Here is a 26,389-nt window from a genome sequence, read left to right as displayed (position 1 = left end):
TCTTCTTTAATTACATAAAAAGTAAATATCTAAAATTTGTCGTCGTCATATAGAACAATGCTGAATTTATGCATAAGTCCACCTGAAATTATGATTTTATATGAAATTTTTTTAAAATTTTAATTGTGTGGGAAGAAATATGCAAAATTTATAATTTAATTAGCCATTTTTTATAAATTTAGAAAGTAGAAAGCTTAAGCCTCCTCTTTGATGGTCTACCATTGTTGAGGAGCGCATGACTATTTTATATCTTTCCATGACAAAGAGATAGTACTTGTAATATAGATGTGAAGAAATATGGAAGAAAAATGTTATTTTTGGCAAATTTTAAGAACTGTGAAGGAATCTAGATGAAAGGGTTAGAGGAAGTGAATGTCACTTTTATATACTACTCCTATTAGGTTTATAATCCCACGTGAGTGAAATGAATTGGTAATATACAAAATCTACTTTTAAATAAAGTAAAACTGAAATAAGATATCTAATATCAGTGGAGACTCTAAAATGGCCAAATGAGACATTTAATGACCGCACATAAATGAAGTATAAATTTATCATAATTTAATTGGATTTTCGGCGTGTGTTTGAAATTTTAAAGCGGGAGGTATTTGTAAAGGTCAAAGGAGTGGGGTAGGCAAAGACATGATGTAAACAATATATATAGTAGTTTAATAATTATTGACAATTATCATCAAATCATAATGAACAACAATGCATTTTTCCATTCAATATTTTTCCGCAACTTGCGGAGGAAAGTAGTTTGTTTGAATGGAAGATTTCATGTGGCCAAGATAAAGTAAATCAAAATACAAGAGCAATGTGCTAAAGAGAATCCATCCTTATGAACTCTTGTTTATTTTTTGTTCAAAATGTTGGGGTTTTTAGGTTAAGAAAACTTGAAATAATAAGATGGATCGGTGAATCATCCATACATTAAATTCAAAATTACCATGAAATAAATTTGAATGGAGATGAAGATATCTACATGTCAAGTGCTTATCTTAGTCATATCAATTAGCCTTAATGTGTCAACTCTATTAAAATCTACTTTACATGAGAACTGTATTGTACTTCTAAAATTTTCTTTTAAGACGTTTATATTCAATTTTGAACTTGATTGGACCTGCAAATAAAGTCCAATACGATTTTTCAATTGAATTTTGATGGATAAAATGTGAATCTATTTTTGTACAGACATGTTAATTTATATTTTATGATTAAACCTGTAGTTTTATTTTTTTTGTTTTGAACCCAATCAGTAGTTTTATTATATACCAATGAATAATTATAATGATAAAATATAATTGTGCAAATGAGATTTTTTTCTAAATGAAAACTTTGAGAACTGAAAAATATTCGGTTGGCATCACAAAATATAAGTCAGTAACTAATATTGTGTTAGGAACTGATATTTATGAATTTTTAACTGTATTGAGTTAGGAACTGATAATGTTTTATGATGATAAAGCTATGAAACTGAAAAGAACATCTCCTTAAGACTAGTATTCACATGGTTACATATACATACAGATAATATTAGCTTCCGGCTATATTACATTTGTTCAAATTCTGGTTTGTTGAAATATTAAAGACATACTCCCTCCGTCCCTGATAATTTGGGACACTTTGACCATGCACGAGTTTTAAAAAATCTAATGGAAAGTGAGTTGAAAAGTTGATGATGTGGGTCATATTTTTAAAGTATTAGTTTTACAATAAATTGTTAGTAGGAATGAGTTAGTGGAATATGAGGTCCACTACTAAAAATGGTAAAAGTGAAGTGCGATAAATTATGTGGGACAGACCGAAATGGAATACTGACATGAATTATCCGGAACGGAGGGAAGTACTAATATGAATTTTAAATTCTCGCTTAAAACTACTCCGTATGAAACAACAGGGGTGTTACTTCATACTCCTAGTTACTTAGTTTACAATTTTAATGACAATTCGAATTTAACAATGTATTTAGAATTTTGAAACTAATAACAAAATAAATGAAAATGAGAAGTAGAGTATATGAAGATGGAAAAAGGAGAAAGATGAGAGGGAAAAGTGATTGTGGGCGCAACGGCTTTGTTGTTCAAAGCTTCTTTTCAACAGCTATTGCTTTGAAATGTTATCAAACGATTTCATTTTGTTTTCACACACACACACACACCTCCATCTCCCAAATCAAGACAATTCTTTTCCTTTTCTTTTTTAATTTTTTCTCAAAATTAAAACTAGAATGGCTCAGCTGCCGCCGTTGGTGGAGCCGCCGCCGGTGGTGGAAGCAGAATCGGGGCACTCCACACGCCGCTCGATCGAGACTCTGGTGGTGGTGTTGGCGGCGATCACGATCATTGCAGTCGTCGCCGGAATAATTGCTCGTCTTTGCGGCGGACAGCACTCCGGCGGCGACCATGATGTGGAGGGATGGGTCGAGAGGAAGTGCCGCAGCTGCATCGACGGCGGCGTGCCTACGCCTCCGCCTCCACCGCCGCCGGCCAAGGAGGAGGATCCAAAACCGGCAGGAAATGAAGAAGCAAAGAAGTGAGAAAGGATTATGCATCAAATTTTTTGTATCTTACTTCTAATTATTTTTTAAACTGTAAAATTCTCCAATACCCAAAAATATGGATATATTTAGTCCATTCGTTACTATTTTTTTTCCACTTTGGGTTTCTACATTGTCCTTTTTATTTTGATTTCTGATTTTATTTTGTACAGTATGTTGATAAACATGAAACTCTAATAAATCCTTAAAGATGTCTACATTTAAATGAGGTAATCAGGTAAGCTACATAGTTAATACTACTATCAATAAAAATAGTAGTGCATTCTTATTTTTAGTAATATTTTAAGGATTTTTTTTTTAACTTTATTAATCGTGAGCTATGCCGTCTTATGCCTTACAAGTATTTATTTTTATGGGGCATTGAATAAATTTTTTATTGCAAAATATCAAATGGAAAAAGAAGCTAAAAAACAATGTATGAACTCAACGCAGATTAGAAGCTCCTACCAAATACTCTCTCTGTCTCCTATCATGGGTCCCAATTTTCCAATTTGATATGTTATTTATTAATTACTCCCTTAGTCCGTCATTAGAAATCTCGTTTTATGGTAGCACAAATTTTAAGAAAAATGGATGAAAAAAAATTAGTGGAATATGAGCCACACTTATATACATTAGTTTTAAATGAAATGTGAGTGTAATGGGTTAGTGGAATGTGAGACCCTATTACCATTTATGGTGAAAGCGAACCGGGACTCATGTTTGCTGACGGACTAAAATGGAAAAACGAGACTCCTATTTGCGGACGGAGAGAGTATGTCACTTCATTTTTAGTAGCACTACTTTTGGTAAGGAGTTCCACATTTTAAGAGTATATAAAAGTAGGATCCACATATTATTAACTTTTTCAATCCGTTTTTTTTTTACATTTCTAAAATCTCGTGCAGGGTCAAAGCAGGACACATACTGGGGCTGGGGGCGGATCGAGTATATAAGCTACTCCCTATAGAACTAAGATCTTATGCAAACCTGTACTAAAACTAATTTTATAGTAAATAAAAACTAATTTTATAGTAAAGAATCATCCAAATGACAAAAAAAAAAAAAACGCAAAAATTTACACTTGAATGGTTTGCATTGTTCACGAACACAAAAGCTTCGGAAAATTGCAATCAAACAAATTCTGTTGTGTTTTAAAAAAAGCAAGACAGAAAAGAAAGAAAAACATAATTGAGTAATGTAAAAGAACATGGAAGCATGATGAAAGTGGGCCTCAAAATTTGGATTAGTCTGATCATTTGAGTTTAAAGTCATTTACTCATATTAATTAATTGGGCCAATAATAGAAGGTGTGATTGTGATAATTTAAATGTTCGTGGTTTTATAATTGGTCTCTCAAATTTGCTTTGAAAATTTTTGGGATGTTTTATTATAATTCAAATTTGAATGTTAGTAGTGTATTTATTTGATGATGTCTTTTTTTAAGTTTGTGTAATTTTTATTCAATATGGGTGGAATGATCCACTTCCTCACTAGTCACTACAATGTCAATACAATTGTGCTATATTTTTGTAAAAGTTAATGATACTATAATTATTAGTACTACTAGTTAGTTTCCACTTTCCAGAGTGTAACTATGATTTTTTTTGTTTATTTATATGTACATTGAAATGAAATTTTATCCATGGCACAAGAATTGGATGCTTCAAATTTGACTCTCTTTTCTAAACTTTCAATATATTTAAGTTTAAAAAATATTTCAGCATCGGTAGTAACTATTTCATTTATACAGAGTGATAACTTATTTTAAAGCGAATGTATTAATTTAATGAAAATTATCTTCATTCATAACTTGTTAATATCCTTTCATACATTATTACTTATTGAATGAATGAATAACAATTTCCTTGATAAGTCCTGCTCATGTACACCAATAACTAAGTAATTAGTCCTATATAATATACTACTATTATATTTAATACTAGCACATTAAAATTTTAAGGGCAGTGAGGTGAAACAGTGCCAATGCTCTTCAAATGGATGTTCTTGCATACAGCTTTAGATTTGCCACCATTTGTCCCTCCCAACCTCACATTATCCACCACTATTTCTTGGCATGGATGGCTCTTACTGCACTCGAAATCGACCGCCACTTCCGTCGCGCTCGTGCCCTTTATGTTTTGGTACAGAACGTTGCTGATTTTCACAGCTGATTTCTGAAATTAATTAGTAGTACTATAAGAAATTAGCTTTGATTTTATTTACTAAAAAATTCTTGTCATATTTTGACCTGTTGTTTGCAAGGGTCATCTTGATCACAGTAGTTTTGGTCTATGATTATGGGATTTTTCACATTGTGCATTTGTGCATTCTGAAATTTGATATTGCTTGCACTTCCATATCCTCCCTGTATATATATATGTTTCAACTTAATAAGTATTTTGGTTTATGTGTGTGTGTGTGTGTTATAGGAGAGAGAGAGACCTGCCATGTCTTGATTCTAACACCATTTGTGGTTCCAGAGAAGTTTACTCTGTTCACCACAACGTCTGATACATGAGCTTCTGAATTTCCAGCCCCTAAACTTCCAATGCTGATTTCAAAATCAAAAACACAATATTTAAGTTACTACGTTCTATTATAAAATTAATATTCTATAAAAGTGCGACAGACGTTGTGGTACTAACTTTTTCACCAATTTCTTTTATAAGGTTAAACAATTTCATAAAATCTGTGTCTAAGTTGGAGTCCAAACCTGATGCCGTGGCCGGGCCCACAGGAAATATCAGTGGCTTGAATATTCTTTGATCCACTGACAATGGAGATGCAATCATCCCCTTGCATCATTACACAATTTTGTTAACAAATAATGAAAAATATCAGTATATATATTGAATCAAAATTACAACTACATATACCAGTAGCTATGATACAATTAGAAATCATAATATCTTGAGTGTCTGCGACATGAATTCCATCTGTATTAGGACTCTTTTCTGGGGCATTCACCACAATTCTTGAAACCTCAACATCTCTACAACTCTCAATCGATACATGAATTTGCTGTCCATTTTCAATCCTCAAATGCTTCACTTCCAAATTTGTGCACTCGTAGAAGGTTAGTGCCTGCATCCAATTTTACAATTTAAATACTACAAATTATACAATAATCGTAACATATTCAACTAAAAGTATACATACCGTTGGAGCAACCTTGCAAGGCTGAGAAAGAGAAGGAAAAAAAATTAAGAAATAGAAAATGTCACGCAAAAAAAAGTATCTAATTAAGAAATGAAATTTATTAAGTGAAATAGAAAGGAGTTTCACATCACCTTAGACTTGTCAATTTTGCAAGAATTTTTCCACCATATATTGCCATTGCCATTGATAGTTCCACCACCTCCTACCACTAGATTATCAACACCATGGAAAATAATCCAGTGTCTCCTATCTTTGCTATAATCGGCTCGATTATCCGATGCTATGATGGTTCCCCCTATCTGCACTTTGATTTCTCCATCACCATCTTCATATTATAACTAACATTTTAGTACTAATAATAAATATATACCTTGATAGTTATGTTGGATTTGCATGGTCCTGAAAATCTTGATGGTTTCAAGAGAAACTTTTTGTAGTTTGGTACCACAAAAGTGACATCTTCCTTGGATGAACAAGCTGATTTCCATGCACTTTGAAAAGCCTGAAAATATATTTTTTATGCCCATAATTAAGTAAAAATTGTAAAATTTGTATAGACAATATAATTAATAGACTAGCTAGCTAGTTACTTACCTTAGTATCATCACTTTTTCCATCACCTTTAGCTCCAAAATCTACTACATTAGCAGTCTTAGCAACTCTTCTAGTGTCTGAATTCCATGGTTGGATTTGAATAGTGAGCTCAGCATGACTAATATACAAGGGATAACCACCAAGATCATATCCTAATTCTTGTTGGAATAAATGGTTTGGGAAATCATCATCATCATCATCATAGTGATGGAGGCTATTGGTGCAAATTGGGCTTAAACAAACATACACAATCAACAATTTCAAAAGATTATTTGCATTGCACATATCTAACTCTTTTTCTAGAGCTACCAAATGAAATGACGATTTAATTTGTTTGTGTAATAACAAAATTTGGATATATAGTGACAAATGCATACCTACCTTGTACATGTATACAAGTTTTGGGATGAATTGGGAGATGATGATATCATCATTTTTTACTTGAAGTTTTCGAATGCAAATTAAATGAGACGTGTGAGAAAAATTCTTTAATATTTTCTAAATTTCAACCATATTCTGAGAATTTGTGTTGTTCGTTTTGGTCATGTGGACTTGGACAGCCCAAAATACACATATATATTGACTATTTTGTAATAATGAAAATTACAATAAAAAAAACTATAGAAGTGGGCATATATTTATTTAGACGAAAGGATATGTAAGTATAACAGTTTGCTGACTTCTGTATTTATTGCTTTAGCATTTTCTTATGTTTGATAAGGTAAAGTTTATCGGCTGAGGGATTTGGAATAGACAAAAGAGAAAGTTATTGCCATTATTAAATGCATGGTAATATAGATTAACACGCATTAACAACAATTGCTTTCCCGAGATTAGAACTTGCGTAACTTATTAAGGACATTTTTATTTAAAAATGATACTAATGTTAATTAATCTAGAGAAGTATATTTGTTACTATAGTTAATAATATATTTTGATAATCGAAGTATTTTTTTCGTGCAAAAGTCCTCAAAGAACCACTTCTCCCTCTCTCAAACATGTATGCTAAATTGCATCACTTATAAGTTATAACCACAGAAACTACTAGAAGTATATATTTATGTGGAATTTTAGACTTCGGAGAAAATGATTATTCATAGAATATTAATCAGTAATTACTATTATACTCTCTCCGTCCCATAAAAATATGGGCAATAGATATAGCACGAGAATTAAAACAAAATTGACAAAATAAGAGAGAAGAGAAGAATAGTATGATAAAGTAAGAAAAACAAAGAGAATGATACTTATAGACTTATAGTAGTGTTAATGGATAATGAGACTTACATTATTAAATTAATACTGTATAACTTTTCAAAAATGAAATGCACATATTTTTGTGGGCAGATGAAAATGGAAAGTGCATGTACTTTTATGAGACGGAAGGAATATCTAATTAATGTGGATGTATCCTCTCTCGTGAGTTGTGACATACTAGTAAGTACTTTAATATGGTTAGTCTATAATTATTATTATTATTGAAAATAATTAGTAATGATTCCTTATTTACTCGTGATCGTGATGATTCAAGCCCCTGACATATTAGTCAAAGGAGAAACGTTTATCAACTAAAATACTTTCTAATTAGTCTCTCATTTTGCAGCTCACAATTCACCAAATAAGTTGATACAAAATTATTTGGTATGATTAAAACTAAACATTATGTAAAAAAACGCCACTTTCCATTTTAAAGATAAAAACGTTAAGATAAAATAGATTCAAAAAGGATATAATTTTGTGCCAAAGTACTTATTTTTTTCGTGGAATGTCGTAAAATAAAAGGTAAAAATGAAATTGCAAGAATGATTATTTTTTCAGCCTTTTTCTTAGTTAATAATATTTATTTTTACAAATTACAATATCAATATTATTATTTACTTTTACTTCACTTTATTTTATTTTTAATAGGCCACTCTTACAAATTCACTTTTAATAATTCACTATTAGCTCTTTATGTAAGACATCTTTTATCTCCTTTTTTTTTCATTTGTAACTATTTTTGTATATATTTACAACTAGGGATGTCAATGTAGCCCGCAATTTGTGGGCTGGCCCGAATAGCCCGCTAAATTTATAGAGTTAGAGTCGGAAATTTCTAGCTCGATAAAAATAAAACACGATAAGCTCCGCACCCGATTACGCAACCCGTTAGGGCCAGGCCCGAAAACCCGATGGGCTGGCCCGATAACCCGCTAAAATTTATATTTTTCAATTTTTTACTCCTAATTCAACACTTCGTTGACTAATTTTATGACATAGATAACTAAAAAAAGATAACTTTCAATTTTATGGTAAATATATAAATTATATATTGATTTTTTATTAATATAATAATTGTTAAATAAACTAATCTCACTAAAAGAATATTTAAATTTTTAACATGCATTAAAATTTCACGAAATATCACATATATTAGTATTTTATGATTGAGTTTAAGCATATATATCAAATTTATCATAATTAAATATTTTATATTTTATAAATATAACTAATTTTCATCATGATTTATTGGATTGTTCGAGCCTTAACCTTATCGGTAGCAACCCGATTAACTCGTCGGGCTAGCCCGAAACCCGAGTTTTTAGGGTTAAGGCCGAACTTTTACAACCCGAAAGAAATCACAACCCGGCAAGCCCACACCCGATTGACCCGCAACCCGAGTAGGGTTGGCCCGAAACCCGATGGGCCTGCCCGATTGACATCCCTATTTACAACAACAAAGCTAATTTTATATTACATGTGTTATTTGGGCCGGGCCAGATATTGGGCTCATAACACGAAAGTCCACTTTTAAAACCGAAATTATACACTTCTTTTGTCTAAAAAAAATTGAGTTTTATTACAGTAGCAAAAAGAAGGAAGTTTTGAAATCAGCAGAGCTGGCTGAAGAAGAAGAAGAAGAGAGATTGGCATTACTGATCAAAAAATGTCCCAACATGAGAGTTCTCGATCAAATCCACGCCCAAATTCTCACTCATCCCCACTTCTCTCCCTCCACCAACGCTTTCTCTCTCTCCAAAATCCTCTGCTTCGCCGCCTACAAAAACGCCCATTACGCCAAGCGCCTCCTCTTCCACCTCCGCTGCCCTAACATCTTTGCCTACAACACTGTTATGCGAGGATTCCTGCAGCATACCCCCTCCCCGGAGCCGATTCTCCTCTTCCGGAGATTGATTAGGTCCAAATCCCCGGCGTCGAACACCTTCACTTTCGCCTTCGTCTTCAAATCCTGCTCGATTCTGGCGGCGTTTGATGAGGGCCGCCAGGTGCACAAGCACGCGATTGCGTCTGGATTGGGGGAGAATTTGTTTGTTCAGACGTCGTTGCTCAATTTCTACACGAAATGCGAGGAGGTGGATTTGGGGCGGAAGGTGTTTGATGAAATGTCTGACAGAAATGTGGTGGCGTGGAGTGCGATGATTGGGGGTTATGCTAGGGTTGGGAAGGTCAATGAGGCTTTGGAGTTGTTTAGGGCGATGCAGAAAGGCGGGGTGGAGCCGGATGAGGTGACGATGGTGAGTGTGATCTCTGCTTGTGCGATGACTGGGGCGCTTGATTTGGGGAAATGGCTGCATATGTTTATTGATAAGAATGGGATTAAGAATGACCTTGAGGTGAGCACGGCGCTTGTGAGTATGTACGCCAAGTGTGGGTGCATTGAGAAGGCGCGGGCTGTTTTTGAGGCGATGCCGGTTAGGGATGCAAAGGCGTGGAGCTCTATGATTGTTGGATTTGCCATCACGGGGATGGCGAAGGAAGCGTTGGATTTGTTTGAGAGAATGGGGGAAGCTCAGGTAATGGAGAGGAGTTAGTTATTGTAGTGATGTTTGTTGGATTAGAGAATGGTAAAGTTTAGATCTTTTTGGTAATGGTTAGTGATTATTGCCACGTTGGTTTAGCTAATTGTGATCCATTTTCAAGATTTTTGTGTTGCTTAGCCTCAGATAGTGCTGATGCATGGATAGTGTCAGATTGTGTTCAATCTTGGCATCCATTCTTCATGAATAGTTTGTGCTTTCTTGTGATTGAAATGCTCTCTCTCAATGTGCTCAGTGTTCAAATTAGTCTCAGCTTGTGTTGGATCTTGGCACCCATTCTTCATGAGTAGTTTGTAATATGCAGCGTTTTGAATATTTTTTCAGGTTGAGCCTAACCATGTGACGCTTATTGGAGTGTTATCGGCATGTGCTCATGGTGGGCTTGTAGCCGAGGGGAGAAAGTATTGGTCGAGCATGCTTAACTGTGGGATGGAGCCGTCTATGGAGCATTACGGCTGCATGGTTGATCTATTTTGTCGCGCAAACAAGGCAGAAGAGGCATACGAATTTGTGGCAAGCATGCCCATTGCTCCTAACCCAGCAATATGGCGGACATTGGTGGTTAGTTTCAAGAAGAACAAGATGTTCCACAAAGGCGAAGAAGTAGCAAAGCAGCTTATTCAGTTAGAGCCACATAACGCAGAGAATTATATACTGCTTTCGAGCTTGTATGCTTCTATGTCAGATTGGGTTAAGATGAGTAGCGTTAGAAGGCAGATGAGAGACAGAAGAATCAAAGCTGTGCCAGGGTGCAGCTCCATTGAAATCAACGGACATGTGCATGAGTTTGTGGTGGGCGATTGGTCCCATCCTGAAGCTAAGGCCATAACTGAGTTCATACGCGAAGTTTCGGGGAGGGTTCAGGCCAGCGGGCATGAACCATGGATTGCGTCTGTTTTGCAAAATGTTGGTGACGAGGAGAAGCTGGGAGCTCTCTGGGAGCACAGCGAGAGGTTGGCCATTGCATACGGTCTGTTGAAGACAAAGGCGCCAGTAACTATTAGAGTAGTGAAGAACCTTAGGGTCTGCGAAGACTGCCATGAAGTGACAAAGACTATAAGCAAGTTGTACAATCGGGAAATCGTCGTTCGGGATAGAATTAGGTTCCACAAGTTTGCCAATGGAGTCTGCTCTTGCCAAGATTTCTGGTGAACTTCATTCATTGTTTGATCTCTAGATTCTTGGCTCTCAATTCAGAATAGAAGTTTTGGATCACATTCACTGAGGTGAACCTCTTCACATACAAATATTTATATAACTGTCTTGATTCTTGAATTGAGCCCACGCTCTTATACAAGGACCAGTTTGGTCTGTGAGCTGTGGAGCTTGTATATGTAGTGTGGCATCAACAGATATTGACTGAATCAATTATTCAAGAGTACTGTAATTATATGGAATATAGTGCTCCTTAAGAATTTTGAAAGTTGGAGAATAATACGTGTATATACAACTGCAAAGGTATTACATTTCTTACTAGAAACATACACATTGAAAGATCCTTAATATCTGTGAATCTTTATCCCAGAATAACCAACCAACGAACAAACCACACAAATCAGAGTAAACATGAACGTGAATGACCTATTTATCGTCATCCTCAACAGCCAGCCATCTTAACATATACAATCAAAGAAAAAAATAATTAGAGCCGAGACCATACTCAGTTTTTCGTTTTAAGTCCTTGCGTACTGATCACGAAACGATCATTGGTTTTCCGTTTAAGCCGAAGCAAGTCAGTGTCTTCTCATCTATCTACTCCTGGTTCTTGTTTAAGGATCCATCCTCCATCAATTTCAAGCTAAGACTGTTATATCGTTCTCGTGAGTATTGTCTTGACGCCTTTCTCCAATCAGTGCCAGATTTCATCATTGCAGCGAACTCCTCATAACTTATACGACCATCCTGCAGAAATACAAGACACATTCAATCCTCTTAGTTTCAGATGATAGATTTGATGGAACAAAATGATATAAGATCATATTTTAATGTGGATCGGATAATTTAGAGTTTGTTTAAATATGTATTGACGATGTAACTCATTACTCAGAGCAAACACCCAATATGTGTCTCACAGTTCTAAAGCTCGACGCTCTAAACAGCTCCATATGGAAACGGAACGAGATAAACTAGTGATGCTAACCTTATCGGTGTCAACGTCTTGAATAATAGCATTTATGACCTCTTCACTGGTAACTTCTGCCTCATCAGCGAAGGCGTCCCTCAGCTCTTCAATCTCTATATACCCAGTTCCGTTTTTATCAAAGAAGTCGAAGGCCTTGCGCAGATGGTCTTCATTGCCCAACTTTCTTAGGTGTACAGATATGGCAACAAACTCCGCGCAGTCGAGATATCCATCCTTATCCACATCACCCTGAAAGAAGAGAGAATTGTTACTTCAGCATAAACCAAGATTGGTTGTATTATGGAAGGGAAAAACAGGACGTAAAGGAAACAACCAATTGGACAGAGAATGAATGTGATTTTTGCGACGAACGTGGCTATAAACTATCTAACATTTCGGAGGAGATGTGAAATCTAAAATTTTAAAGTCAAAATGGCACTTACCGCTTCCATGAGAACTACGAGATCAGATTCGGGGATTTGATGACCAAGCTTATGTAATCCAACTCTCAACTCATTGATGTCGATCTTCCCCTTGTTGTTTGTATCCATCAATTTGAACCCCTCCTTTATTCCTGCCACTTCTTCTACTGACAAATGCTCAGCAATCACCTGAAATTTGAATGGGATATTTAGTACGAGATAACTGCAAGAGCGCCACTAGTTCAAGTTATAATACAAGCCAATGGATTTAACTCTTTGCGATTTATAAAGCAAGAATTTACCCTTAGAGCTCTTTTCTTCAACTTATTCATCATCGAAAATTGCATGAGCCTAGCTCTGACAGTTTCACCCAGAGAAACATTAGGAGCACTCTTTGCATTTTGTAACCAGGGATGATCTACAAGTCAAAAGAATTATGCATGTCAAGAGGCTTCACATTTGATGCAAGGAAATCATAAGGGAGGACCCAAGTAGTTTACGCAGAAAGCTCATCAAATACACTATAATTTACCGAGAACTTCTTGTGCTGTAAGCCGTTTTTTGGGATCAGGATTGAGCATTTTCTTCACCAGATCCTTTGCTCTATCAGACACTTTGGGCCAAGGGTCTCGTTTGAAGTCCACGTTAGAACGAATGATCGCTTGGGCAACTCCTTGTTCGGTTTCTGCAAGTCATGAGCAGTTTATGTAATGATTAAGTGAAAATTAAGAGCATGAATGAAGAACATGATATGAATCTTAGACTTCCAGATATGCTGATCATTTTAAGTATACAAGGATTCAGTCAATTTCTCTAAATCATATAGTACCAGATTAGGGTGACGGTGTTATTGCATCAACATATATTACGGAAGCTTACCAGCCCAAAATGGTGGAACACCGCAGAGTAATATGTAGAGAATTACACCAGCACTCCAGACATCAATTTCTGGACCATAGTTCCTTTTAAGCACCTCTGGAGCCATATAATAGGGACTTCCGACTATCTCATCAAATGTCTGGCCTGTGGAATTACTAATGAATCAGTTATGAAAGCAAGATAGACCTATATCCCGTTGTACAACGAGTGCTCGAATGCAAAGGCATTACCAGGCTTGAAGAAGACTGACAGCCCAAAATCAATAGCTTTCAGTGGTGATGTTTCCTTTTTATTGCTAAACAAGAAATTTTCAGGTTTGAGATCACGATGTATGACCCCATGCTTGTGACAATTCTGCGAAGAAACCCAACTTAATTAATTCACTGCTTGCAGAACAAAAATATAGATGCCACATAGACAGATTCCCACACTAAAGAGAAAATTCCAGGATGAAATAGTGGACCAAATGATAATAATAACCACCTGGGCTTCTATAGTTCCTCAAACGCATAATCGAATGAATAGCAACAAGAAACAAAAAAACACAAGCATTAATACATCAACCTCAAAAGATCATATCCAGTTACTTAGTATATAAGACACTTTTTTTGCATTTCAATGGCATATAGAAAATATAACACCTAATAGAATCCAATTTCTCTAAAAACCTAGATGTTCAAAGTTAAATGAGATACATACTATTAAACTGAATCAGCATTCATCAATCCATTCTACTAACAAACCTTTCAGAGAAATGTTATAACACTTCATACTAATTAAACTACACAACCCCTAATACTAGAAGAACAGATGTCATGTATTAGAAGAAAATAGCACTCCAAATAAAATATGTCACTGAAAAACACTCAGCCACAAAAATCCTCACCTGAATAACTTCAACAATCGTACGAGTCACAGCTGCAGCAGCCCTTTCAGTATAATGCCCTCTAGCAACAATCCTATCAAACAACTCACCACCCTCACACAATTCCATTACTAAGTGGACTGCTTTATCATCCTCATAAGTGTCCTTCAACGTCACTATATTAGGGTGCTTAGGCAAATGCTTCATGATCTCGACCTCTCTTTTAACATCCTCAATATCCACTCTAGTCTTCAACTTCTTCTTTGATATCGACTTACAAGCAAGAATATCACCAGTGCTCTTATCTGTACACATATACGTGATCCCAAATTCACCCCGTCCGAGCTCCCGCCCCAGCTCATAAAACTCATCTATGTTATGCCCTGTTGGATTCTCCAACACATAAGATTTGAGCCCACCATTCGGAACAGGTTTCCCATCGAAGTAAGGGTTTGGCTTCTTCTCATCCGAGGTTTGCGGTACTGCACAACAATTACCCATTACAGAAGATGAACCAAAATCAACCTGTTTAACGAGAAATCCCCAATTTCTCCACCAAAATGCAAATCGACTAAAACCCTAGCTTATCAGTCGATCAAACAAACCGGATGCAAAACCCCAATCTAATTGAGCTAAATAATTTCTCAACTAAATCTTCAAATCTCAGATTTCGTTACTCATCCCGATCTTTCAGCCAGTAGGGTTTCTGAATTGCAGTAAACAGTAGTCAATAACCGCCAAAATTAAATCTTTTTCACATCTAAATAAACAAAACAGTATAAGGAAGCCTCGAAGCACACCTGAGAAAAATCGATAGAGCTGCCGATTTCTATTCAGCCCCAAAACAAAATCTGAGCTGCGATGCAATCAAGAAATGAAGGGAATTTTTAATCTAAACAGATAATATTGGATAGCGAGACTACGAATTGGGGGAATTTTTGATAGGGTTTGAAAATCGAGATTGAATAAATGCTGAAATTATAAGTGTTGAAAACATTTTTGGAGAGTCAATAAAATTTCATACACACTTTCCTTCTACTACGCCGTATATTAAAATTTTTCTTTCTCTTTTTCCGTTTTTCGTCAACTACTTTTACTTTTTTTTTTAAATCCTATTACATGATTTTTGTATATAAAATATTCTCAATATTTTGTTACCTTCTAGAAGATAATTTGGACAACTCAATTAATTAAATCTAGAACAAGTTGGCCTAAATCTTCAAAATTTAATTTTATAATACATACGAAAATAGAAGTCGTTCACTAAAAATAAAATAAAAAATAGCGGGTCAAAATACTTTATTTAAAACCATTTAACTAAATAGAGTTGTAATTTTTAACTTGATCATATACGAGTTGTTTGCAATAGTAGAAGTCTGGTTAGAGTCGAAATCCAAAATAGTAGTAATACTCCATATGGATATATTTATTAAAAGGTTTGAAGCAAAAATGAAAATTAAACTTTTAATTTTATCACAATGTCAAGTTATGATATTTAAATAAGATATTTATAGAATTTAATTTATCATACCATAGTCAAACCACGAAGTAATCATTTGGTTGCTCAACTGTTTTTAGTTCAGTTGCATAATATGTCCAGCCATTTTGGTTGACTTTTATGTTTGAATGAATATTTAAATTTCACACTAGGCAAAATAAAACTTTGGGTTTTATTTTATTTTATTTTATTTATTTATATAATATAGTGCATCACGTTAAAAATGAAAATGAAGTGGCTGGCTGATTTTTAGAAGCATATTTATTTTGGAATTACTTTTTCGGGAACGGCCGGCCACCAAGTCAAACTCGGTGATTTGACTCATAAATGGGAGGCTCAATTATATACAGTACATTATATTATACTACTATATATGTATTTTATTAAAAAAAAAAAAGAATATCAATACAGCATACACATGTAATTTTAATGGGGTTGTAAGGTATGATAAACTTGTTTTCTCGTGTCGTTTTCTTTTTCTTTTAGGAAAAATTCGACAAAGATTTACTATAGAAATGAATTATTTTAGGGCATATGTATAAAAATCAGTAACAAGTATAGGGTTTCTCATTCAAATGAAATTATGATATTGTTATGAGTGGTCCATAGTTTTGATTAAATTCAACACCATATCACTCGTAACGATTTAGAACAATTATATATGTCTGACTGTAAAAGAGGATATACTTATAAAAGCAGTGGTGGAGCCAGGAATTTGTTGGTGGGGGGTCCAAGAAGAAGAAAAATTTTAGCGCTCACTATTAATAAATATAGGTATCTCTTGATAATTTTGTCATCGAAATTAGTCGTAGGAAAACCCTTTTATGTTTTGCCTCTTTTCATCATTTAGAATTAGAAGATCTTAAAAATAAAGGAATATTTTTCAGATATTTAGTGCATAACAAATAAATGCATATCAAGAAAATTTAATAAATAAAAAATAATTGATATAAGAATTTTGTGATGACCTTAAAAAAATGTACCTACTAATAAAATTAAGTTTTTAATAAGTAAACTAATTGTTTAAGTTTACATATTAAAAAAATTTGATAAAAATTAATTATATTACAATACTAAAAAAAAATGGTTTTAAAATGTATATTACAATATTTACAAGTTATTGAACAAATAATATCATTTCAAACTATACCCTTTAAAAGTCATAAATTAAACATATCTCTAAAAAATGAATTCACAGGAATAGTTATTGAATAAATATATCACATCTCTAAAATATAATTTGACCAAAAAATTTAGAATATAGCATTAGATAAAAATATAAAAATAATCTTTCATAGTGATTAGGTAAATATTGCAATTTATTTGATAAGAAATGGCTTACTAAAACATTGGGCAGTTTCCATAAGTAAACTAATAATTGTTTAAGTGTACATATTAAAAATTGACAGGAATAGTTATTGAATAAATATATCACATTTCTAAAATATAATTTGACAAAAAAAATTAGAATATAGCATTAGATAAGAATATAAAAATAATATTTCATAGTGATCAGGTAAATATTGCAATTTATTTGACAAGAAATGGTTTACTAAAACATTGGGAAAATATTCAAAATATAATTTGACAAAAAAAATTAGAATATAGCATTAGATAAAAATATAAAAATAATCTTTCATAGTGATTAGGTAAATATTGCAATTTATTTGACAAAAAATGGCTTACTAAAACATTGGGCAAATATTCAAAAAAGGAAGGCGTGGCTGAGATTCAAACTTAGTACATTCCCCACAACTAAGATCTTAAGGTGACAAACTTGCCAACTGCACTACCAAGTCTCACGGTTAATGGTTCTGAATACATATAATATACTTAAAAGTAGAATGGCTGGGGGACCAAGGGCCCCCCCATGCCCCAACGTAGCTCCGCCCCTGTATAAAAGTATACGATTCGCGGTTCTCACATATTGTATCTGGATTTTTTTTATCAGATTTGTATGTTAATTTGAATTTAAAATTTTTAGTACTAATAAAAAGTAAGAAAATCAATTTATCTCTAACAAAAGTTCTATTTTTTTTCTAATTGAATTTGGATCAATAGCTGCAAAATCATTTATTGGTGAAGACTTAAGCTTGGTTTTAAAATTGAAGTAGTAACATTTAAGGTGTTAGGTTGCATAAAATAATGTTTAGGGAGTAGAGTGTATTACTCTGCCCCCACCTTTTTTTTCTATCGAAGGTTGCCAGCCTATGAAAAAGCGACATTTATAATATAATAAATTAAATTTTATTATCTTACGTCAACTTAATTAATTTGTTTTCAAGAACCTCTACAATATCTACGATGACTTTTGTTGATTTTATAATAAATCCTTGTTAGTAGCCTATAGCTTGGGTTTAACTTTAGAATTTCGTCTTTGCTTTAGTAGTGAAAATCAGTACTGTATTTTCTTCTTTTATTGAAAAATTAAAATTAAAAAGATGAAGGTCGCGTATAAGGTTATTAATTAATAATTAAAGCTTGATCTCTATCTCATCATTTAAAACAACGACTAATTAATGCAAATTAAGTGCATTTACATTTACATAATGATAAACTGATATAAATTGTATATATATGGCTGAGGTATTTTTGTCATTTATTTCATTTGCAAAAAACAAGAAATTGATCTATTTTAATTGTACTTTCATTTAGATTATAATCCCTTATGTTAATTAAGGAATTGACAATAACACTTTCAACTAAAATTCAAAAGAAAAATGTTTAGATTTTTCCTTACAAAAAAGTTTTATTTTCAAAACTATAAACCGTGCTTTTTCTAGTTTAAGCCAAAAATATGGAAACGAGATAAAATAAGTAAAAAAGGATAAAATAATAAAATAAAATAAAATAAAAAGACAAGGAGTTTGAGAGAACTTTCATAAATGAAATGTGATCTTTTTATGGATGGATGATAAAGAAAAGTGTTTTTTTTGTGGGAATGAAATCTATATGAATTCAGGTGGTTTGCTTGGACAACAACTTAGTATTTTTTTCCTCGTCTACTAGTGTATTATTCCTATGCTCAAGATCAAATTTCGAGGACAATCCGTACCAAATTTATATGACTTTCATATGAAATTTAGTTTAGGAGTGGAAAGAAGGTATTGAAATAGGCACACTGAACTTACTGTATCAAAAAATCTTAATTTTTTTTTATAAGTCATTTTTGTCATGACATGATGATGCGTTAGCAGTAAGTTTCGACGTGGTAATGATATCACTTTGCTTGATAACACGATATAATGGTGTATACGGTGTCCTAATTTACACAAACAAAATCGATAAATACTAGTAGGGTCTGTTTGGTACATGAAATTAGAATTGAATTGAAATTAGAATTATATAAAATTGAATTTGAATGAATTGAATTATAATTTTATTCGATAACAGAATTGAATTTGAAGGAATTCATATACTATAAGATATAGCAGCCCATGAAAAGCCCATTATTCTTTTACACAAAAATTCCATACATAAATACAGCTCCTCCTCTTCACCGGCGTCTCCGTTGGAAATATAGGTTCTCAATTGTTATTTTTATGAAATTTTTTCTGTGAAATTGCTAGCGCAAATGAAGCAAATTTCCGTACACTAGAGTTTCTGATCTCGTGTTTGACGAAACAACCCTTGGCTGTCTGAGCATACTTCCATTTTTTCAATTTTGTGCGTATTTATCTTATATGTATTTGATATGACATGATCTGATTGTTACACGCAATGAATCAAATCCTTTTTTATTGTGGTTTTCATTTTTTACTATGACGAGATAAAGCACAAGTTCTGTGTTTGGGGCAGTGGATTCCGATCATAATTTTTAAAAAATAATATGGTTGGATTATTTTTTTTTTGATAAATAAATCAAATGGAATTAAGAAACTAAAGAGTACACGAAATCTCTCAGGCATACCCGAGGCAAAACTAACCGGACAGGCCCAGGAAGTAAGAGAAGAGCAAAAAGACTCGAGGGAGAAAACCCAACGAGGAGCAGATACAGTGCATAATAACTCAAACTAAAAGCCTTCGCAACGGTACTACCGACTAACCCAAGAGGTGGGCGGGCCTCGTTAATACCTCCTGGAACCAAAAATCCGTAGGAAAAAAGATCCCAAGAGGAAAAAGAGTACCCACGTAAGTAGTACCAGAAGGCTATCCAAGGACCGAACACTGGTCATGTGAATCCAGGTCTTCTTTTTAAGGCTGACTCCTTTGATCCGGAAGAATGTGCGTGACTTGATCATCGGAAAAACGGGTATAGAGTAAGGTGTAGGTGGTTGATTTGACAAGGAACGCCAAGCGCACCATGTCAAACTTCACTCCTTCGTTGATGAGCGCATTCCAAGCTTTCCAAATGAAGTAGACCGATGCCATTAGAGAGATTCTTCTAGCCTTTTGGGTAATGGTTGATTGAACCTGTACGGTATCTCGCGATCCACTTGATGGCTCCTTTGATCGTGACGGGCCGGTGTTGCATACCCGTCCAGTCTCTAATAATATCCTAGAGTTTCCTAATTTCTGCACACTTAAAGAAGAGATGGTCAATAGTTTCGGCATAAGATTTACAGAATTCGCACCTCTTTTCGGTTTCAGTCCAAGTGACACGGTCTCGGGTAGTCAATCTCCCCCGAATGGCCAGCCAACCTATAAAGGAGAACTTGGGCGAGAATGGATCTTTCCACACAAACTTTGCCCAGAACCGGCGTTCCCCATGGGGGCGGAACCAATCGTAGGCTGTCTGGGTTTCCTTTCCCCAACTCCATTGGGTGAGAAGGCACTCCACTTCTTGTCTCGGCACTTTGCTTGCCATCTTGTCCCTGATAAAGATAAGATGTTTTATGAGCGTAGAGTCAATCTTCTTCCTCGGCGTCCAGTCCCAGAAGCCGGTTCCGTTGATGATCTTCGTATGAACCCACTGGATCCAAAGAGTGTCCTTCTTGGTGAAGATATTCCAAAGGATCTTCGCATGTAGGGCTGTGTTCCAGCTATCTAGGTCTCGGAGGCCAAGTCCTCCCTCCGAGGTAGGGAGGCAGACATCCTTCCATGCAACCTTTGCATGCTTTGATCCCCAAAAGAACTGCCTTGAGATGGCGATGAGTCTGGAGGTGATCGTTCCCGGCAGGGGGAAAGCTTGGAGCCAATAGGTCTCCACACCCTGCAAACATGCACTAATAAGTTCGAGTCTGCCCACAAAGGTGAGAGACTTACCGTTCCATTTCTTCACAGTTGAAGAGAATTTCTCCATGAGATTGGAGTATTCCACTGTTTTGAGCATCCGGGATGCCAGTGGAATGTCGAGATACTTAACCGGAGGTGTCCCTCCGAAAATCCAAACATGCCGATGAGAGTGCTTCTATGGATGTCCGAGATAGAACCTGCAAGGAATATGTTAGACTTCCCTTGATTCACTTCAAGACCCGAGCAGCTTGAGAATTCCATCATTGCTTCCTTAAGCACAAAGAGAGAACGGGTCTCCATGACAAAACAACATTAGGTCGTCTGCAAACGCTAGATGAGTAATGTTAAGCGCACCACACCGAGGGTGGTGGTAGAAATGAGGGCCATGAGTGCGAAGAGCAAGGAGTCTAGAAAGGTATTCCATACATAAAATGAAAAGAGCCGGAGACATAGGGTCACCTTGCCTTACTCCCCTTCTACCTTTGAAGTATCCGTGAGAGCTTCCATTGACTATGATCGAGTATGTGGGCGAAGTCACGCAAGCCATGCCTCTCTCCACAAAGATCGGATGGAAATTGAGACCAAGGAGTACCTCTTCTAAGAAGCTCCAGCTTATGGTATCATATGTCTTACGAAGATCGATCTTAACCGTGCAGCGTGGCACACCTCGAGCTCTATCGTATTGCCGCATGAGCTCCGTGGCTAAGTGGATGTTATCCATGATACTCCTTCCTGAAACAAAGGCTGATTGGGCTTGATTAACGAGCTTTGGCAAGAGCTGCTCCATTCTCTTGGAGATGATTTTGGTAATTGCCTTATAGACAACATTGCAACATGCGATCGATCGGAAGTCCCTGACTTTAGGGTTTTTGTTGGTCTTGTTGGGACTACCGCAACGGAAGACACGGAAATCAAACAGGTCCTTGACCGGATCTATTTAGTTGATTATGCATTCGATTCCAATTTCATGCAATAAACATAGATCTATAGATATAACATCAAATAAACACATAATCATGCATATTCGATGTAGATTCGATTGTTACCTCATAATCCATCATTGGATTGACGTTGCTAGCTGCACCACCCGGAGATCCTTGGTTTATCGACCACGAATCTTCCGTACTATTCCCTTGTCCTTGATTCTCCATCCGTGTGGGCGGATCTTAGATTATCAATTAAATAACTTTGAATGGATCTAGGGAAACCCAATACAAACACCAAATTGTCTAGATCTAATCCTATGAATTAGGATAGATCAAGAACAATAATCAAAACCCTAATTCTCCCACTACTATGGCTCGAAAATCGAGACCAAGAGGAAGAGGAAGGAGGCGCCGATTTCTAGGCACTAGGGTTAGGGTTTTGTGTTGTCTTGGATTGTGTGCTAGGGTTTCCCTTTCATTCATTATTTATAGTGGACCTTATTGGGCTAGTAAGGGGATCCATGGAATGACTTAAGTGTTGGGCTCACCCATTAGATAAATTACTAATTAAATCAAATGACCCATGATTTAATATATTATCAATGGAATATTATTTTATTCCACTAAAGAATAATATTGCACTCCCACTTAAATCACCAAATTACAAATAACTTGGGTCCATTTTATTTTATAATATTTCCCGCGTTTAAGATTATCTTGATCCGTCAATTTAATTCTTTTGTCTGCTATGTGACTAGAATTAAATTAATTCTCCAAAGAGTTTTTCTAGTTTGAAACTTTATTTATTATTCGTGGAATAAATTCCAACTGCGCAGATTTCTGAATAATAAATTCCTCTTTCAAACACCTCATTGGGGATCACCCTTTTAGGGATTTAATCATACCACACTGGGCACGCGAATTCTATGAAATAATATTCCAATACCTTCATGTTATTCAATTACTACCACCCAAGATATCATGAACTTGAGTTACGTACAAACTCTCACATATTGATAAGTCAAAGTGGCGTTTGATTGAATAAACAATATTGATATTAATATCATAGACTAGAAAATACTAAACTTTCTGAAATATATTCTTCCAGTAGATAGCAATAAAAAATACATTTCGGATTAGATCCTTTCAGTGTTTTACCACACCGGTGTTACTAATCTCTTCTTAGGTAAGAGAGAATTATCACAAACACCGCAACCGTACCAATAGGTAGCCAAAGCCTATCTAGGTTGTGAATACGTTTTTCTTCTTACTAGATCTGGCCAAGTCCCCTACCGGAAAACTCATGAGGAGATTCATCGAATTTCCCTACTTGACCTTCTTAGTAAAAAGCCTTCGACACGTTTATTATATTTCAATAATAAACCATTATATTATATTATTTATTCTCATAAATAGGTAAACAAGTGGACGTGACGTTTCTCGTATACATGCACAAGCTGACTGTACAAAGGCATGTACGCTCGAAGCATCTTTTAGTATACAAACCCCAACAGGTTCTTCGACGGCGTCCAGTACGGCAAATACATCCTCACGCAGTTCACCCCCTTCCAGGCCCTAATCCAGCCGCTCGTCCCCGCGATTAGAGTCTTCAAGAGCTTCCCCTTCAACGGATTCCTCGTCTTCCTCACGCTCTATTTCGTCGTCGTCAGGAATCAGAACTTCAGCAGGTACGTCAGGTTCAACACTATGCAGGCGATTGTCCTCGATGTGCTGCTGATTTTCCCTGACCTGCTGGAGCGGACGTTCAATCCGAGGGACGGCGTTGGATTGGATGTGTTGATGAGTCTGGATAGCACCGTGTTTTTGTTCCTGTTGGTTTCCTTGATCTACGGCTCCTCTGCTTGCTTGCTCGGAAACCTTCCTAGATTGCCGATCGTTGCTGAGGCTGCTGACAGGCAGGTATTGTGAATCTCACCTCATTCTTACGCATTTAGCTTTCACCATTGTAGCAGATGATTCGACAATAGCGATTTCTGTAATGTGTAATAATTGTGATGATTTTAGCTGGTGAAATATATGATGATTTTGGAATTTGGCTGCTCTCTTCCCCTGCTTTTGAACTCTGCATGAGTTAGGGTTTTTAGCTTAAACTGTGCAATTTGTAGGGGGTGGATTAGTATTTGGTTGAAATTGTGCTCATCTTTAGATAAGTAGAGGCCTTGATTGTGCTCGAACAAGGTAGTTATCTCAATGTAGCTGCAATCCTGGTTATTCATTAGAGTGTGATTATGTTTATCTTTAGATAACCAGTGGTGGAAAAACTAGGTTACTGATCATAGGCCTTGAACTGGGTAGTTTTATCAATGTAGCTACGATCTTGATCATTCATTATAGTGTGATTAGATAGAACTCAATCTCCACCATTCAATCGACTCTTCTTTTTTAACATTTGGTAGCTATGGTTGGTTGCTGTTTGCCTTTCAGTAATATTGTCACAATTTATTGTTTATTTAGAGCAACTATGATCTTGATCATTCAGTCCTAGTTGATTGCCTCCGTAGGTTGTCAAAATTCATTGGAACCTCATTTGTATAAGCCTTGAATCATAACCAACCCAATATCATCCATCTATATTGACCTTACTTCCATCACCACTACATTCCTCACGATGCATGAAAAATGTTGCTCCCTCCTCCAAAATATATGTTGAGAATTTTGGAATTTGGCTGCCTCTTCCCCTGCTTTGAACTCTGTATGATTTAGGGTTTGTAGCTTAAACTGTGCAATTTGTAGGCGGTGTATTGGTTGAAATTGTGCTTATCTTTAGAGACAAACTAGGTTTCTGCTCAGAGGTGTTGATTGTGCTTGAACAAGGTAGCTATATCAATGTAGCTGCAATCTTGATTATTCATTAGAATATGATGACATAGAACTCAATACAATCCATTCAATTGATCAAGCATTTGGTAGCTATATCAATGTAGCTACAATCTTGATTATTCATTAGAATGTGTGAGATAGAACTCACTATAATCCATTCAATTGATCAAGCATTTGGTAGCTATGGCCGGTAGCTCTGTTTGCCTTTCAGTAATGTTGCCACAGTTTATTGTTTGTTTAGACCATCTCCAATCATTTACACCAAACTCAAACCCATTTTTGAATATATGTCACACCAAAAATTAATTTTACTCTAATAATTTACACCAAATTTAAGATTTACATCATTTTTGGGATTTTGTCTCACAACTTTTGCAGTAACACCAAATATGGTGTTGTTTCAAAAAAAACACAAAAAATAGATTTGAGTTTGGTGTATGATTGGAGAAGATTTCTACACCAAAACTCATTTTTAGTGTATGGTTGGAGATGGTCTTAGAGCAGCTACAATCTTACTCATTCAATCCTAGTCGATTGTCTCACTAAGTTGTCAAAATCGATTACAACCTCATTTGTAGAATCCTTGAATCACATCCAACCCAATATCATCCATTGCTATCAACCCTACTTCCAAAGCCACTAGATATCCCTTCATACTAGTACTATGCACGAAAAATATGTGTTATAAATTTGAAGGTTTTTTTTTTTTTCCTTTTTTCTTAAAGAAACTACAGATAATGGTTCTCATTTTCTTTGGCTTACGACTCGAAACTACTCCCTCCGTCTTATTTTAGGAGTCCCGGTTGAGATAAATTAATAAAAAATACCTACAAAGTGTTAAAAGTGTTCAAAGTGGATCCCAACATCAACTACAACTAATAAAAAAGTGTTAAAAGTGGGTTCCAACATCCACTACAACATTTATTTATTGGACACTCAATTAAAAGTGGGTCCCAATATCCACTACAATATTTATTTATTACACATTCAAGCACTTTTTTCTTAAAACATGTGTCCGACTCAACTGGGATTCCTAAAGCGGGACGGAGGGATTATAAGCTATTAATTCGAGGGAAAATATAAAATATTTACCAGCTGTTTCATTGTTAAATTGAAATCATAGTTTTTTCTAAACTGAAATAATAGTCGTTGGGCCGAATTCCATGGTGACTCTTTCGCCTTGCGCCTCTTGCCTAGAATTTTGGCCCATTAAAAGAAGGGTTTGCTTGATTCTGACGCATCATTGAATGCAATCATATAATTCTAGATATAACAAGTATAAAAAATAAATAATTGATGTCATTAAATAATAGCTCGACTTATGTACTTACTCATCATAGCAAAAATGTTTGTGTGCCTATGCCATAAATTTCCCAGTAGCTATAAAAATCACTAAACTATTCGATATAGCAAAAATGTTTGTGTGCCTATGCCATAAATTTCCCAGTAGCTATAAAAATCACTAAACTAATCGATTTATTCAACATGTCAAACTTTCTTTTTAGTTTGTCCTAACTAAAATTGATTCTTTCTTTTTGTTAAAAATAT

At 35.1% G+C, this 26,389-nt stretch overlaps 5 protein-coding genes across 5 annotated transcripts; 3 read left to right on the top strand and 2 right to left on the bottom strand.

Annotated features, from left to right (window-relative positions):
• The first annotated feature begins 2,130 nt into the window (after window positions 1-2,130).
• Window positions 2,131-2,657, top strand: LOC125209309. Its single transcript, XM_048108909.1, has one exon. It carries the CDS (start codon window positions 2,231-2,233, stop codon window positions 2,537-2,539), a length of 309 nt encoding a protein of 102 aa, XP_047964866.1. The 5' UTR covers window positions 2,131-2,230; the 3' UTR covers window positions 2,540-2,657.
• Window positions 2,658-4,320: 1,663 nt separating this feature from the next.
• LOC125217142 (polygalacturonase-like) lies at window positions 4,321-6,606 on the bottom strand. The gene is made up of 9 exons (XM_048118976.1): window positions 6,296-6,606; window positions 6,072-6,203; window positions 5,833-6,000; window positions 5,702-5,722; window positions 5,419-5,626; window positions 5,256-5,337; window positions 4,985-5,093; window positions 4,791-4,907; window positions 4,321-4,716 (listed from the first exon to the last, which is right to left on the bottom strand). Exons 1-9 carry the CDS (start codon window positions 6,578-6,580, stop codon window positions 4,498-4,500), a joined length of 1,341 nt encoding a protein of 446 aa, XP_047974933.1. The 5' UTR covers window positions 6,581-6,606; the 3' UTR covers window positions 4,321-4,497.
• A 1,042-nt stretch (window positions 6,607-7,648) lies between these two features.
• LOC125210436 (pentatricopeptide repeat-containing protein At2g02980, chloroplastic-like) lies at window positions 7,649-11,338 on the top strand. The gene is made up of 3 exons (XM_048109994.1): window positions 7,649-7,714; window positions 9,130-10,089; window positions 10,438-11,338. Exons 1-3 carry the CDS (start codon window positions 7,649-7,651, stop codon window positions 11,263-11,265), a joined length of 1,854 nt encoding a protein of 617 aa, XP_047965951.1. The 3' UTR covers window positions 11,266-11,338.
• A 199-nt stretch (window positions 11,339-11,537) lies between these two features.
• LOC125212578 (calcium-dependent protein kinase 32-like) lies at window positions 11,538-15,422 on the bottom strand. Its single transcript, XM_048112786.1, has 9 exons — window positions 15,202-15,422; window positions 14,423-15,107; window positions 13,767-13,890; window positions 13,537-13,680; window positions 13,190-13,342; window positions 12,960-13,075; window positions 12,679-12,846; window positions 12,254-12,484; window positions 11,538-12,015 (listed from the first exon to the last, which is right to left on the bottom strand). Exons 2-9 carry the CDS (start codon window positions 14,900-14,902, stop codon window positions 11,866-11,868), a joined length of 1,566 nt encoding a protein of 521 aa, XP_047968743.1. The 5' UTR covers window positions 14,903-15,107; window positions 15,202-15,422; the 3' UTR covers window positions 11,538-11,865.
• A 5,986-nt stretch (window positions 15,423-21,408) lies between these two features.
• LOC125210435 (protein TIC 20-v, chloroplastic-like) lies at window positions 21,409-24,052 on the top strand. The gene is made up of 3 exons (XM_048109993.1): window positions 21,409-21,489; window positions 21,896-21,993; window positions 23,515-24,052. Exons 1-3 carry the CDS (start codon window positions 21,409-21,411, stop codon window positions 23,927-23,929), a joined length of 594 nt encoding a protein of 197 aa, XP_047965950.1. The 3' UTR covers window positions 23,930-24,052.
• Window positions 24,053-26,389: the final 2,337 nt, after the last annotated feature.

This window comes from Salvia hispanica, chromosome 3 (assembly GCF_023119035.1).
Source record: "Salvia hispanica cultivar TCC Black 2014 chromosome 3, UniMelb_Shisp_WGS_1.0, whole genome shotgun sequence".
NCBI classification, from domain to species: Eukaryota; Viridiplantae; Streptophyta; class Magnoliopsida; order Lamiales; family Lamiaceae; genus Salvia; species Salvia hispanica.
This window is presented reverse-complemented; position numbering and strand designations above follow the sequence as displayed.